General features: G+C 29.5%; 2 protein-coding genes and 2 long non-coding RNA genes across 7 annotated transcripts in view; 3 read left to right on the top strand and 1 right to left on the bottom strand.

Annotated features, from left to right (window-relative positions):
* The first annotated feature begins 920 nt into the window (after window positions 1-920).
* On the top strand, window positions 921-6,204 carry LOC136998382 (uncharacterized). 2 transcript variants are annotated; one of them, XR_010888938.1, is made up of 7 exons: window positions 921-1,307; window positions 1,432-1,534; window positions 1,647-1,754; window positions 2,098-2,253; window positions 3,186-3,333; window positions 3,594-3,840; window positions 5,736-6,204. It is a non-coding gene; the product is annotated as an uncharacterized lncRNA (long non-coding RNA). The 2 variants fall into 2 exon arrangements; XR_010888939.1 differs by lacking the exons at window positions 3,186-3,333; window positions 3,594-3,840; window positions 5,736-6,204 and adding an exon at window positions 2,329-2,999 and having other exon boundaries at window positions 927-1,307.
* The window catches only part of LOC136998380 (uncharacterized), a 32,834-nt gene continuing 21,310 nt past the window's right edge, over window positions 3,261-14,784 (bottom strand). Inside the window, exons 11-14 of the long non-coding RNA XR_010888935.1 lie at window positions 7,947-8,109; window positions 7,666-7,844; window positions 6,676-6,849; window positions 3,261-3,651 (exon numbers count right to left, since the gene is read on the bottom strand). This is a non-coding gene — a long non-coding RNA (uncharacterized lncRNA). The remainder of the gene's footprint in view (window positions 3,652-6,675; window positions 6,850-7,665; window positions 7,845-7,946; window positions 8,110-14,784) is intronic.
* On the top strand, window positions 7,362-9,696 carry LOC105678926 (odorant receptor 67a-like). 3 transcript variants are annotated; one of them, XM_067350936.1, is made up of 6 exons: window positions 7,362-8,301; window positions 8,458-8,560; window positions 8,730-8,837; window positions 9,066-9,221; window positions 9,375-9,436; window positions 9,563-9,696. In XM_067350936.1, the coding sequence occupies exons 1-5, from the start codon at window positions 7,520-7,522 to the stop codon at window positions 9,423-9,425; spliced, it is 1,200 nt and encodes a 399-aa protein (XP_067207037.1). In that variant the 5' UTR covers window positions 7,362-7,519; the 3' UTR covers window positions 9,426-9,436; window positions 9,563-9,696. The 3 variants fall into 3 exon arrangements, with proteins under 3 accessions (XP_067207037.1, XP_067207038.1, XP_012234074.2); XM_067350937.1 differs by lacking the exon at window positions 9,563-9,696 and having other exon boundaries at window positions 9,066-9,190; XM_012378651.2 differs by lacking the exons at window positions 9,375-9,436; window positions 9,563-9,696 and having other exon boundaries at window positions 9,066-9,360.
* On the top strand, window positions 10,252-14,770 carry LOC136998370 (odorant receptor 22c-like). Its single transcript, XM_067350943.1, has 5 exons — window positions 10,252-12,136; window positions 12,351-12,450; window positions 12,612-12,719; window positions 13,157-13,312; window positions 13,396-14,770. The coding sequence occupies exons 1-5, from the start codon at window positions 11,373-11,375 to the stop codon at window positions 13,444-13,446; spliced, it is 1,179 nt and encodes a 392-aa protein (XP_067207044.1). The 5' UTR covers window positions 10,252-11,372; the 3' UTR covers window positions 13,447-14,770.

Here is a 14,784-nt window from a genome sequence, read left to right as displayed (position 1 = left end):
ATGCGCCTATATCATAGGACATACATACATTACCCATTGTGAAAGCCATTATTTGTCACATGAAAGCATATGATATATTTATATACTCCATACAAAGAAATAGAAATTTAAGAGAATAATAAATTACTGCAAGTTGATAGTCAGCAAGCGAATCTATATTAGCGAATTTATATTATGGTAGAGAGTCGCACACCTACTGTTATCTTTCTGCTTAATCAAGAATGTGTACAATATGATAGAAACGTTAAATGGAGGTGAATACAGACAGATCTTTACACGTTAATATTAAAAGTATCTATTTATTTCAACAGTTAAAAGAGTCTATATTGATGATAGCTGTGGTTAATTAAATTTTCTTTCAGTTTATTGTTAGAGAGAACTTAGTTCGAGGAAGGACGTCGCTAAATGCGCTAGACGCGTGCAGAGGAAACAGTGTATAGCAAAACATTGTGAAAGCGAGATTTTTGCAATTTATATTTCGTATATATTTCCTGTTCACTAAGAAACAGGATACGCTGCAATATGGACTTCCAAAATGTAAATTCTTTGAACGTTCGGTTAAACTTGATCTCGGGCAATTTGTTACCGATGACGAGCGATAATACGCTGTTTCCTGTAGCGTGGAAGATATACAGCATTGTTTTATGGCTTGTTTTACTGCTTCAAACTGGTGCAACAATCCCCGCGTTTATGCTGGTGCCGAAAGACAAGAGTCTGCGGGATCCCGGAACGATTAACATCGTGGTGTGCTTTGAAGTATTTCTTTTGCTTGCGCGCATGTACACGCACAGAGACCTAGTGCGTCAATTAATTCAAAAGTTGAATGATATTCTACGCTCGGCGGACGAGACCATGAAAAGTGTCGTGCAATCGACCCTAAAGCCGCTGGAGACTCCGCTTGAGATTTATAGTATATGTGGGATCGCATCCGTAATGCTGTGGTGTGCTATGCCGCTTGCACTGCTGTTAAAAAAAAAGTATTTTTTCTACGACGATTTTGGACTACTAATAGCCTTTTCGAAACAGCCATTTTCGGGAAAAATTTTCCTGTTAGGCAACTTTATCGTAACTATTGCCAGCACGTACGTATTTACAAAAAAGGTTGCCCTGGATGTCTACATGATAAATCTCACGCTACTGATGACAGCGCAGTATCGCTACACCGGGATAAAGCTTGCAACAATATTTCGCAAAGACACTCCGCAGAATCAGCACAATAAATCTCAAAAAGAATATTATTCGAATTTAGATACATTGGCAGCGAGAGAGATAAATGCGTTATGTCGACATCATAGCGCCGTGATTCAGTAAGTAGTCGAGCGTTTGCTAACCGGGCAACTTTTATTTGCTACTCTTCTTAAATAAATTTTATAATTTTTTTCTGTTAGTTAATTAATACCTTATGCGTTTGTATTGTGCATTTCTTTTTAGAATGATGTTAATATTAAAGAAACTGTTATCTGCAAATATGAGTCTAATATATTTGATCAATGTTGTTCGTTTTTGCTTCCTTGACATCCTGATAATAGATGCAGTGAGTAATAATTGATAATATTAATTATTTAAAAAATGTTTTTTGGATAATAGAAAATATAAAAGTTAATTAATATTTTCAAAATAACATATTACTAATGTATCAAATTTAGATATTATCGGCGGCTGTTGTGGAAGGATTCATGCTTCTCGCGTATATATGCGGCAACTTAGTGCAGTTCTATATTTTATGCTTCTGCGTTCAGCAATTATTAGATGCGGTGAGCTTTATTGAAATACATTATCATTATCATTTTGTTTCTTTTAATTTAATTATAATTTAATTTTTAAAAAATGTTTAAGTTACTGGAATCTTAAAAATCGTAAAATTACAATTAGTAATATTTAAATATTTTTTACTTCATATTATAATATTTTAATTATTATAATATTTATTATAATATTTTAATGTACATACAAGTTTCTCAGAATTAAAATTGCTCAAAATATCAGATAATAAGTAAATATTGTGTTAATAAATTGTAATTGTGTTAATAAATTGGTAAGTTGCTTGTGATTAATATTTGTTCTTTAATATATTATATCGTTCGGTGTCAAATTTAGAGTACAAAAATGACAAATGAAGCATTTAACGAAAAGTGGTACATGTTTGCATCATCACTGAAATATACGTTTATGTTGATGATAATAAGTGATAATTTAAAATGCGAACTTTCGACGTTTGGAAAATTTAATCTGTCTCTCCCTTCATTTATGACGGTAAAAATTCTCTACATCTCAATACTATTAATATAATTTAAATTTTCTTTTTTACATTTTTATACATTGTTTTAGATTTTGAATCAATCGTATTCGATCGCTCTTTTATTGTTAAGAGTAAAATAAAAATTAATTAGATAAGCATTTTCACAGTAAATATTGTACATACATATCTTACACATCCTAATAAATTATTACTAAACTTTAATAATCTTGTGGTTAATTAACTAATTTATATTAAGTTGTAGTTTTTAGTAGAGAGTAGAGAGTATATAACATTAAAATTAGTAAAATATGTATGCATAAATGTTATTTATTCAATATTCTGATGTATACAGGGTGTTTTATAATGTCCGTGCCAACGCTCGTGTACGGATAGAGTGCGGTAAACTGAATAGAAAAGTCCTTTACCGTTTTGCAATTTTCGCAATAGTAATTGAGATATTTAAAAGGGATTGACGAATAATCGCGCGTTGATCGCGGCTAGATCGTAGGCTGTACGCTCTAGGCGTGACAGCAATGAGAATCGCATGGCAACGAAAAATAACAACGCATATCACTCCTGCTCTCGCTACGTGTTATTTTTCGTTGCCATACAATCCTCGTTGTTGTTACGTTTAGAGTGTACAGCCCACGATCTAGCTACGCGCAACGCGCGATTATTCGTCAATCCCTTTTAATTAATATCTCAATTACTATTGCGAAAATTGCAAAACGGTAAAGGACTTTTCTATTCAGTTTACGGCACTCTATTCGCACACGAGCGTTGGCACGGACATTATGAAACACCCTGTACATCATCGAAGAAATACGAGGAAAAAAGGAAATTTCGACACAAATTGCAACATTGTTAAAACTTATCACTTTCCTCTGGCGGTTTTATAGAAATGTATTACTACATTTTACAAATTGTTGTTTCTTTAATTTATCAGCAAATTTCTCATTGGCAAGCAAGATGTAATAATAGAAGACTCACCTTAAATGCAATGTGTTACGATGGACAATAAAATCCACGCGATTCTTTCATAAAACATTGTTAGCACGCACTGCACTCATCTTTAACTCACCGTTCTCCGTCAAGTAAGACTCGCTACTAAATAGCATTTGACACTGGAATCCCTTAGCAACTTGTAGTTCTACAGTGCGCGCGCGCGATCGATGTATGGGGTACCATAAGATAATCGTCGCCGCATGAACTGCTAGAAGGAACTCGGCGATTCTACTTACCCCTATGATAAATAGAACAAGTATAGTCCCACATTCACTGTCTTCAGTTCTTGATATGGCGACATTTATTTATCGGTTCCATATTTCTTTGCAATAATGTGATGCTCTTTTAGGTCAAGAGTATATCCACAGATATGTCATATTCTTGACGATATTCAAATTCCAATACATCTGTATAATGATCGTGGAACAAAGATCGACAATTATAATAAAGGGAACAGAATGTCGCTATTTAATCATAAATGGTTAATGGCCAAATAAAAAAAGGGTCCAGAAAAAATGGTACTAAATATCATTGGGCATCGGCTAGCAATTTTGAAATACGAATATAAAATGAAGAAAAGAGTTTTAGATACTACAGTAAGTAACGAGCATTAATATTAATATTTCAAAAATGTTTAAGTAATTATTAGTAATTAAATAATTATTAACTCTGACACTCAAAAGATGTATCCTATGCATAGGCAAGCTAAAATATAATAGTATTCTGTAGATCATTTTTTACATTAAAAAAACTTGAACTATAGCAGCTGTAAAATTTATTATAAAATTAGAAACAATAATTAGACTTTTTTTCAATTTATTGTAAAATAAAATAACTTTACGTTTGTTAAATAATTTAATAATAAAAATTAAATACACAAATAACACACAGAATACTGTATATAAAATAAACAGTAGGAGATAAATATGTATTTATATAATAAAATCATTAACAAAAATAAAATAATTGATCAAATAAAATATATGAAATAAATAAATTAAATTATTTCTCTTAAAAATACACTTTCTACGATAATTTCTCTGCGATATCTGACAGTGATAGAAAAGATTCTCTGTAATTAAGGTCTATGAGATAATTATCTGTTTATATAGCGCGCGATTAAAAAAATAGCGGCAATCCTACTTACTCCTGGTAAAAGAAATATGATAAACACAGTTTTTTATTCAAATACAACAGCAAAATTTAACTCTTTTCATATTAGTGCATATTTTGATAATATCAATTATATTAAGTAAAAATTCCGGAAAAATAATAAATTGCAAGAAATCCATGATTATTCGTCTCTAATTTCTAATTCTGTTAGATGAATCATAAGGCTGCTTCGATTAGAAATTCAAAGTGAATACTAATTAGCTGATAATAGGTGATCTTATTATCTAGCGTTAGCGGATAACAATAGCAGGTTCTTTCAATATTAAACGACGGAAGGGTTGCTTTTGTAAATAGAAAAAAGTGATGCGTTTGCGATATCATTATGAATTCTTATACTTGATTTCAAGTTGGTGACCTCTCACAGTGCTCAAGTATTTGATAATTTATACAGTTTAATGGTGACTCTGAACGGCTAATGTCTCTAAGCAAAATAAATAGTTTGCTATTGCCTTGCGAGAGAAAACAAGTATAGATTTTTATTGTTGTTGTAACGAGGTTCAAACTGGACGCCACTGGCGTGTTAAACGAAGAGGCCTATTCTGTAACTTTTAACGATATCGTATCATTGTGCAGCCGTTACATGATACAAAAAATCTGCGCAGTGATACATAACGACATCGTTAAAAGTTATAGAATAGGTGGCTATTAACATTAATCAACACTTCACGATCACTTTACACATGCAATATAGTATTAAAAAAAAAAATCTAAAGTAGAATAAACAAAAGGTTGTGTGATATCGATTGGTAGCATAAGGACGAACATGGTGACTTCTAAAGTGTAAATTCGTTAAATAAACAATCCGTCCTACTAAACAGGGTTTCGGGTAATCTATTACCGATAATCGATCGCGATTCGTCATATTCATTATTTTGGAAAACATACAGTGCTTTCATATAGTTAATCGAACTGATCATGTTGATAATGGCAACTTATGCGCGTATCAATTCGCCGATAGAATTGCATTTAAACAATATCTTGATCTTCTGCGTAATGTGCATGGAAATGTTGTTTGCGCTCATATGGATTTTGATATAATTTTATTATTAAAACAAATACTATCTTTGAACTTTAATTTATTATATGTGAGCAGCATGTTTTATTTCGGATTTACACGCATAGTGCGGAGTTTCGTGAGTAACAATTGCTAACGTTGTTTTTTATCGTAAACATTGTATTTTAATTCTTTGTCAAGTTTTGCATTCAAACAATACAAAAATAATATCTTACTAAATAATGGCAAAAAATTGCACATACATACACATTTGACTAGAACATTTATATGTTTACTAACATTTATATGTCTTTTAAATTACAGATATTCTCGACGATAGTTTTGGAAGCACTTACATTTATTCTGTATATGTTATCAGTATTAGTGCAATTTTTAATTTTGTGTCTTTATGTGTACTTTTTATTTAACATTGTATGTAGACGACACGTCGTCTACATATAAGATTAAATAAAAGTACCAATGTTAATGTTATAATGTGACAACTTATATGTATCAATAATAATAGAACTGAGAACAATAAAATAGCTACGTAACAAAATAGCAACTGTTTATAAGAATGTGTAATATAAATAAAATTGTTCATTACTACAATTTAGAATATTTTTACCTCGTCAATATATTGTAATTTCTAGATTTGGAAATTACAATAATTTTATGAGAAAAAGTTATTCTTACTCGAAATATTATAACCTTTTCAGTAAATTTTATCAATAAAATATCTCATTTGATATAAATGTTATTATTAAGTTTACTGTAAATTTAAATATAAAATCTAAAAATGCAGTAATTAAGTTCTTTTATTTAAATAAAATTATTGATCTAAATATATACATATATAAAATACAGGGCCGGATGTACGATTTTGTGGCCCCTAAGCTATGATCTTAAGAAGGCCCCCTCTTATTAACAAAAAATACATTTTTTTAAATCTTTTCTATACTAAAGAGGCCCCCTTATAATGTGAGGTTCCTAAGCTGTAGCTTATCTAGCTTATGTGTAGATCCGGCACTGATAAAATAACTCCATATTTGTTAAAAAACTTGTTTGTAAAAGATTTTATATGTATTACACTTTATAATACATATAATGAACAATATCTATATTTATATAAAATATTCGTAACAAACTATTTGATCAAATAAACACAACTATTCGGTAAAATAAAATAAACATATTGATAAAATTATGTTCTTTCTGTGATAATATTTCTAAAATATCTATAAATGATAGAAAATAGACTTACTGTAATTATTGACCAATCCGATTATAATCCACTATAATTTTTTAACAAGCATATTTTGAAACCATTTTGTAGATAATATTTAACATCCATCCATCGCGAATTCATCCGTCGTTTCTTTTTGATGAAGCATGTAACAGACAACATTAAACTGAAGCTTCTTCGCAATTTGTCACTCTGCAATGTTGAATAAAATGCTATAAGATAATCGCTTTTGCAGGGTAGGGACAGGGGAACTTATAGTCATGTCTTCTCCTCCATAAACAGTATTAATACAGTCGTGGCATATTTAAACTTATATTGTCGCGTATTGTCGAGACAATTATTTGTACGTTTCATTATACTTCTTTACAATAGACTACAATGGCTCTGTTAATAATAGCTAATCTACCACGCATCTATTCGACCATTGTAAAACAAATAATAATTGTGATAAAGAAAGACCAATATCACTATTTGTGACAATGTGTATTGCAATTGAAACTATAAAAACGTAAGAATTAAGAGGTAAAGCAAATTACTCGAAATTAATAGTCGCCTACAGGCAAATTCAAATTAGAATATTCCGTATGTTCTTTTCGACAAGAGAATGTAATAATGAAAATGTTAAACGACGATAAATATATACAGTAAATATGCATGTCTCTGTTTAATAACAAAATGTGTGTTTCATTTAATGCGAGCGAACTCGGGCAACGGTAATTGTAGCTGAATAAATTTTGTCAGCTAAGAAGAGTGAATAGTTAGTTTAGAAATAAATATTACCTATGTCACGCGCGTAAAAAAACATTAAAACTGATTTCTGAAAGCTATAAAATATTTAATATAAAAAGGTGTGATCTTTACGATGGATTTCCAAAACGTAAATCTTCTGAATGTTCGATTAAATATGCTCTCAGGCAATTTGTTACCGATGACTAGCGACGACTCGCTGTTTCCTGTAGCTTGGAGGATATACAGCGCCGTTATATGGCTGATTGAAGTGGTACAAACCAGTGCAATAATCCCCGGTATTATGTTGGTTCCAATAGACAAGGCTTTACAAGATGCAACTGTCGGCCTTGTGGTCACCGTGGAAGTATTTTTCCTGCTCAAGCAAATGCACGGGCACAGAAATCTTGTAACTCAGCTGATTCGAAAGCTCAATAATATTCTGCGCATTGAGAACAAGACTATGAGAGACGTCGTGAGGTCAACTTTAAAGCCGGTGGAAATTCCTCTTAAGTTTTATTGCATGGCTGGGACCGGATCCATAATAGTGTGGTGCTGCATACCTTTCGCGTTAGTTTTGAAAAAGAGATACTTTTTCTATGAGGATTACAGGCTACCAATGATCCTGTCGAATGAACCATTTTCGACGGAGATCTTTCTGGTTGGAAGCTTTCTCGCGTCTATCGCCAGCGTGTACATGTTTATGAAGAAAGTTGCCCTGGATGTCTACATGATAAATCTCGTATTACTCATGACAGCGCAGTATCATTACATCGCGATCAAGCTCGCAGCAATATTTCGCGAAGACACTTCGCAGAATCAGCACAATGAATCTCAACAGGAATATTATTTGAATTTAGATTTAGTGGCAACGAGAGAGATGAAAGTGTTATGTCGACACTATAGCGCTGTGGTTCAGTAAGTAATCGGTGAGCATTTGCTAACTTTGCAACTTGCTATTTTGCGCATTTGTCAATTTTTCTAAATTATTATTTTTTTAAAGTACTTTTTCTTCATTTATATTTTTCCATTATTTAATAGCTAAATATCTTGCATTATATGTTTCTTTTTCAGGATGACAGTAATGTTAAAAAAATTGCTGTCTTCGAACATGAGTCTAATTTATTTGACCAATGTTTTTCTTTTTTGCTTTCTTGACGTTATGCTTATAAGTGCAGTAAGTAATAATTTTGGAATAAAAATTCTTGAGTAACTATTTTATGAAATGTTTTTCTACAAAATCAGAGATAAGACTATTTCAGTGTCATGGAATTATCGTAAACATTTCGAAATATGAATATATAATGAGGTATATTGCATATTATAAAAATACGTATTAAATTTAGATATTATCGAAGGCGCCGTTAGAAGGACTTATGATTATCATGTACATATCCGGCGGTTTAGTGCAGCTCTATATTTTATGCTCATGCGTTCATCAATTATTAGATGCGGTAAGTTTTATTAATTATTTTATAATTATAACATTAAGATATAAAAATTAATTATTTTTAAATCGTAAGAGTGACCAAAAATATTGAGAGAAAAAATATAAGAGAGAAAACTATATAATAATTAATTAATAATGTATAAGGGAGAAAATTATAGGTAACTTAATATACATAATATGATTAATAATTACATACATTTTCTTATGCATTATTATTTTGTGTCAAAGTTAGAGTACAAAAATAACAAACAAAGCATTTCACGAAAAGTGGTATCAGTATGGATCGTCGCTGAAATATTCGTTTATGATGATGATAACAGCAAATCATTTAGAGTGCAAACTTTCGTCATCTGAAAGGTATAATTTGTCTCTCCCTTCATTTATGACGGTAAGAATTAATGTATTACAAACATGTATTTTTGGATACAATGTTAGTAAATTATATTGTGCTACTTTAAATAACTATTACACAATTTTGATATTAATGCTATTAGCATTTTAATTTTGTTTCTTTTTTCAAAATTTTTAAATATTTTTTTAGATTCTGAATCAATCTTATTCATTTGCTCTTCTGTTCCTAAAGATGAAGTAAAAATTTACAAGGTATATTTTCCGCTGATATTTAGTATTTTATGTACATATATCTTTTGCATATTTCTCATTAATAAAACAATAATAATTGAATAAACTATTTAGTTATGCAACTAAAATGTATAATTCTTGTTTTAGAATTTATTATCAAGGATATCAAGATATAAATATTTTATTACAATTTATAATTAAAAGTTTAGATACTAATTGTATAATATATATGTTCGAATATTGCGCCGAGAAGAAATAAAAATATAGATTGGTAACAATATACAATTTAAAATTCATTACTTTTTTATTTTGCATTAAAAGAACTATAATTATGTATTTAAATATTTGTTTTATGTTTTTATAAATTTGAGGCGTTAGTTTAATAAATCTATTCCTTCGTAACAACAGATAATTAAAACACATATCTTGAAATTGTTTCGTTGGCCTAACAACTACACTTTGTAACAAGTTCGTTGGTAAAAATCTTTTTTAAGATTGCTTTTATGTTGTCTGTTCCATTTATACCATCAATACGTTTGACAAATATAATCTGAAATTATTTTTTAATTTTTTAAACAATAAAGCATTTGCAGTTATATAGATAATATATTCAAAGAACATACAAATACTTTTTCAATATTTTTGTCCTCCATAGACTGATCAAAATGAATTAATTGATCAATTATTTTTATAAGCAATTGATCTTGTATTATTTCTACTCGTTTGTCGCAACCATTTTTTTTATTGTTTTATTTTCCAAACAGCCGGATATCAATACTTTCATCGCTTTCGATGTGCATATCACTTATAGTTTCGAAATTACTGCAATTGTTTTCGTATGTCGTATCTTTATTACCCTCACTTTCATATTCAGTATCATTATTATTAATATTTTTAGGATTCGATATGAAAGCGGTATTACTAAAATTCGTCAATTTATCGTCAATTTAGCGTCAATTTATTCGTCAATACATTTATATTTGATTCACTGACGAGAGTCGCTGTCCGCGCGTATCGCGACTCTCGTCGCGCGACCAAACTTTTCGGTGCCGTGCGAAACTCATCGCTGGCACGCCTACAGCTACATCGTACAATCTAGCCGCGCAAAAGGCGCGCTTATTTGCCCATTTTTTAAAATTAATACTTAAATAATTATTGCGAGAATTGCAAAATGGTAAAGAACTTTTCTGTTCTGTTTAATGTGATCTATCTACTCACGAGCGTTGGTCCGTGAGTTATCGAACACCCTATATCAGTTACTAATACCATGTCGTTTCACGGATAATGATACGTAGAATAGATGATAGTAGTATATAATTATGTATTTTTTATTAAATGCTTTTTTTTTATATATGCTATTTTTATAATATGAGATATATTAGGCAGAAGCGTATCATATACATAAATAGGTAACATATGATACTTTCCTAATAATTTCTAGTTATGTAATAAAAAAAATTAATTACATGTGCGTTTGTTGAGTTGAAATTTTATCGTGTCCCATTGTTAAACTGCATACTAAGCAATATTTCGCGCAACTGTGGTCTGTTCGCAACTGACAATTCCGTGGGGAAGCGTGATCAACAAAGCACCATAAGATAATTATCCCTTTACAATATGCAGTAGTAGAAAGAAAAACAATAATCCTATTTCCTCCTAGTACAAACAATATGACAATAAGGCTAATTACATGACAGTGCATTTTGTGACAATGCAAATCATATATTAATTCAAAATTCAACAGAAACAATTGCGGAAAATTTATGGTATTTCGTTTATCGCTTTAATTTCAAATTCTAATAAAATTACTGTGCTGCTCTGAATAGTAAATCAAGATAAATAATGAATTGCGGAGAGTCGGCTGTCTTTTCAATAATTACAGCATTATAAGAGAGAAAAATTTTAAGCAAAGTAAACAGAGAGTTGCACAATTTTGACTGATCGCGTAAGGACAAGCATGGACTTCCAAAGCGTGAATCCGTTAAATGTACGACTTAACTTGCTTTCGGGTAATCTATTACCGATGAATGAACACGACACATCATTTTCGTTATTCTGGAACATATATAGTGCCTTTATATGGATGACTCAACTAATCATAGCAATTGCGTTAATACCTGGATGCATCTATGTGCCAATAGAAAAAACTCTGAAGGATGGCATAATCTGCCTTATAATTTTTATAGAAATGTCTTTTCTGGTAACACGGATGCACGCTTCCAAGAATTTATTACGTCAATTGATTGAGAAGCTAAATAATATTTTGTACGTTGCCGATGAAATAATGAAGAGCATCGTGATAACGACTTTGAAGTCGGTACAGACTCCACTCAATTTCTATCTGTCTGGCGCGCTGGCGATAATAGGTTGGACTTGTATGCCACTCTCATTGATATTCAAAAAGGATTTTTTCTACTATGAGGATTACAGAATTCCTGCTGTCTTCTCCAGACAACCGTTTTCATTAAGTATTTTTTTGCTGGGAAGCTTTTTTTTGATGATCAGCGCTACTTATATGTTTTTAATGAAAGTTGGTGTGGACGTGTACATGATACATATGATATTGATGACCACGGCTCAGTATCGATATATTACGATAAAAAATGCGATGATATTTCAAGGAGAAAATGAAGACAGTGAACAAACATATTCGGCTGAAGTTAAGCAAAGGAAAGAGAAAGAGATAAGAGCGTTGTGTCGGCATCACAACGCTCTAATTGAGTAAGTATCTCAAATTTTTTATTTCTTAGTTATTTTGTGGCTATATATTGTGACTACTCAATGTTTAACTAATTAGTGTTTATCCAAAAAAATTATTAAGTTAAAATGTTTCAAGTTCTTGTTCTGTAACATGTGTAAAACATGTGTAAAATTTTTTAATATAATTTTTATTGTATTATTTTATAAATATTTTAGGAATATGCTTTTTTTACAGTATAACTTCATTGTTAAAACAAATACTATCGTTAAATTTTAGTCTAATATACATAAACAGCGTCTTTCGTTTCTGCTTTATTGGTATCATGTTGAGTACTGTAAGTAGCAATTATTTAAAATTTCTTTGATATTGTGTTTTAATTTTTGTCTGGAAATTATTTTTGTTTTTACATAGCACAAAAATCATAGTGCTTATGTATTATGACAAATATTTATTGATTATAATATTATTGATCTTTACATACGTTTTAAACTTTAGATACCTTCGACGACATTTTGGGAAGGAATTTTAATTATTATGTACGCGTTGGGAGCAGTAGTGCAACTCTATATTTTGTGCTCCTGTGTGCAGCAATTACTAGATGCGGTAAGCTTTATTACAATATAATTTTTGTTATTTCCTGTTTTACTTCATTTCTTTTTAATTTATTTGTTATAAAATCTAAAAATGTTTAAATCACTACGAGATTGATCTTTGATGTACATATGATATTCCTAATACACTGTCATAACTTTTTTTTTTTTTGGTAAAAATAACAATAACGTAAATTAACTTTAAAATAGTTTATTAACGGCTAGTATGAATAATCCTATTAGTATATTAATCAGTTAAAAAAATTACTACAAAGTATATATGTGATTATTTATAATGTAAAATTATTCTAACAGAATAATTAGTATTAATTTTATACGAAAAAATGTTTGCTTTTATGAATTTTTCTAATAATACTCTTAAATTATGAATACTTATTAAATGAATGAATACTTATTAAAAATTTATGTTTTTTCTTGTATGATATTTAGAGCGCGGAAATAACAAATAAGGCATTTCATGAGCAATGGTATCAACAAACATCATCGATAAAACATATTTTTATGTTAATAATCTTGGCTAATAATTTAGAATGCAAACTTGCAAGGTTGGAAAATTTTAATCTTTCTCTACCTTCATTCACAACGGTAATATTTTTCATATTACTCATGTATGATACATGTTTGTAACATTATTGTGTATTATTAATGTCATTTTTCAATTTTTCTAGATTCTAAATCAATCGTATTCGATCGCCATTTTGCTTTTAAGAATGAAATAAAAATCAAATTTTTAATAATATAGTAAAAATTTTTGAAAAACCGCTTGAATCTATATTTCCTAATTTATTGATAACATAAAAAATAAAAATTAAAAATTATAATTAAATGTGTAAAAATTTTTGTTACATTGTTAAAATTTTGTTCAAGTATCAAATAATAATTTTATAAAAAATTTATATATGTATCAGTAATGATAGCGCTATGTATGTGTGTAAAAACTATAAAAATAGTAATACTAACCATCAAAATGTACAACGTAAATAAAATTAGTTATTGACATTAATTATAATTTATATTTTTACTATATTAAATTATTGTTTATTCTAAAATAAAACTATATTAAATATTTAATATGTATTATAATTAATTAAAAATTTAGAATATTATCTGTACAATATATACATGTTTAAATATAACGTCAAAAGAAGTAAATATTTGTATTAATAATATACAATTAAAATTTATTACTTTTTATGTTTGCGTTAAATAACTTAAGTTATATTTAAATGTGTCCTTTTCAAATATTTTTATAAATATGAGTCATCATATTATTTAGATAAATAATTAAATAAATCAACAATTAATAAATACTAATAAATACAGAATGTGTTGCTAAAAAAGAAAAAAACTCACCTCAAAAGTCTTCGTTATACACATCTTAATATCTAAATATGCAGATCGTACTAAAAGCTGTTGATCTAATTTATCGCTCAAAGTATAATTTTAGATGATAGTACATGCAACGAATAACGCTGCGGTTCTCTAGATTCCGTGATATTACCAACAACCAACGGTACGACATAAGATAATGTCTATGCAGTTTAATGCCAATAACAAAATACATAATAAAAATAGCAAATTTTGGACTATATGACATATAAAAGTGATATCTAATCTAATGGTTAACTAATTAAAAACTTGGTATAGAATAAAAATGATTAGATCATTATACAATATGTATCAGTTACTAATGCGATGTCGTTTTACGGATAATGATACGTAGAATAGACGATAATAGTATGTAATTATGTATCTTTTATTAAATCTTTTCTTTTGATATATGCTATTGTTATAATATAAGATACATTAGGCAGAAGCGTATCATATACATAAATAAGTAACATATGATACTTTCCTAATAATTTCTGGTTATGTAACAGGAAATATTAATTACATGGTCGTTTGTTGGGTTGAAATTTTATCGTGTCACTGTTAAACCGCACACTAATTGTAAGCAGTATTTCGCGCAACTGCAGTCTGTTCGCAACTGACAGTTCCGTGGGGAAGCGTAATCAACAAAGTACCATAAAATAATTATCCTTTTACAGTGCGCAGTG

Source organism: Linepithema humile, chromosome 3 (genome assembly GCF_040581485.1).
Source record: "Linepithema humile isolate Giens D197 chromosome 3, Lhum_UNIL_v1.0, whole genome shotgun sequence".
Classification (NCBI taxonomy): Eukaryota; Metazoa; Arthropoda; class Insecta; order Hymenoptera; family Formicidae; genus Linepithema; species Linepithema humile.
This window is presented reverse-complemented; position numbering and strand designations above follow the sequence as displayed.

Excerpts from the sequence above, each read along its gene's own strand:
- LOC105678926 (XM_012378651.2), top strand. The coding sequence starts at position 7,520 with ATGGATTTCCAAAACGTAAATCTTCTGAATGTTCGATTAAATATGCTC. Across the intron at positions 8,302-8,457 it reads CACTATAGCGCTGTGGTTCA|GATGACAGTAATGTTAAAAA; the intron begins GTAAGTAATCGG and ends TTTCTTTTTCAG. Across the intron at positions 8,838-9,065 it reads TTCATCAATTATTAGATGCG|AGTACAAAAATAACAAACAA; the intron begins GTAAGTTTTATT and ends TGTCAAAGTTAG.
- LOC136998370 (XM_067350943.1), top strand. The coding sequence starts at position 11,373 with ATGGACTTCCAAAGCGTGAATCCGTTAAATGTACGACTTAACTTGCTT. Across the intron at positions 12,720-13,156 it reads TGCAGCAATTACTAGATGCG|AGCGCGGAAATAACAAATAA; the intron begins GTAAGCTTTATT and ends TATGATATTTAG. Across the intron at positions 13,313-13,395 it reads CTCTACCTTCATTCACAACG|ATTCTAAATCAATCGTATTC; the intron begins GTAATATTTTTC and ends CAATTTTTCTAG.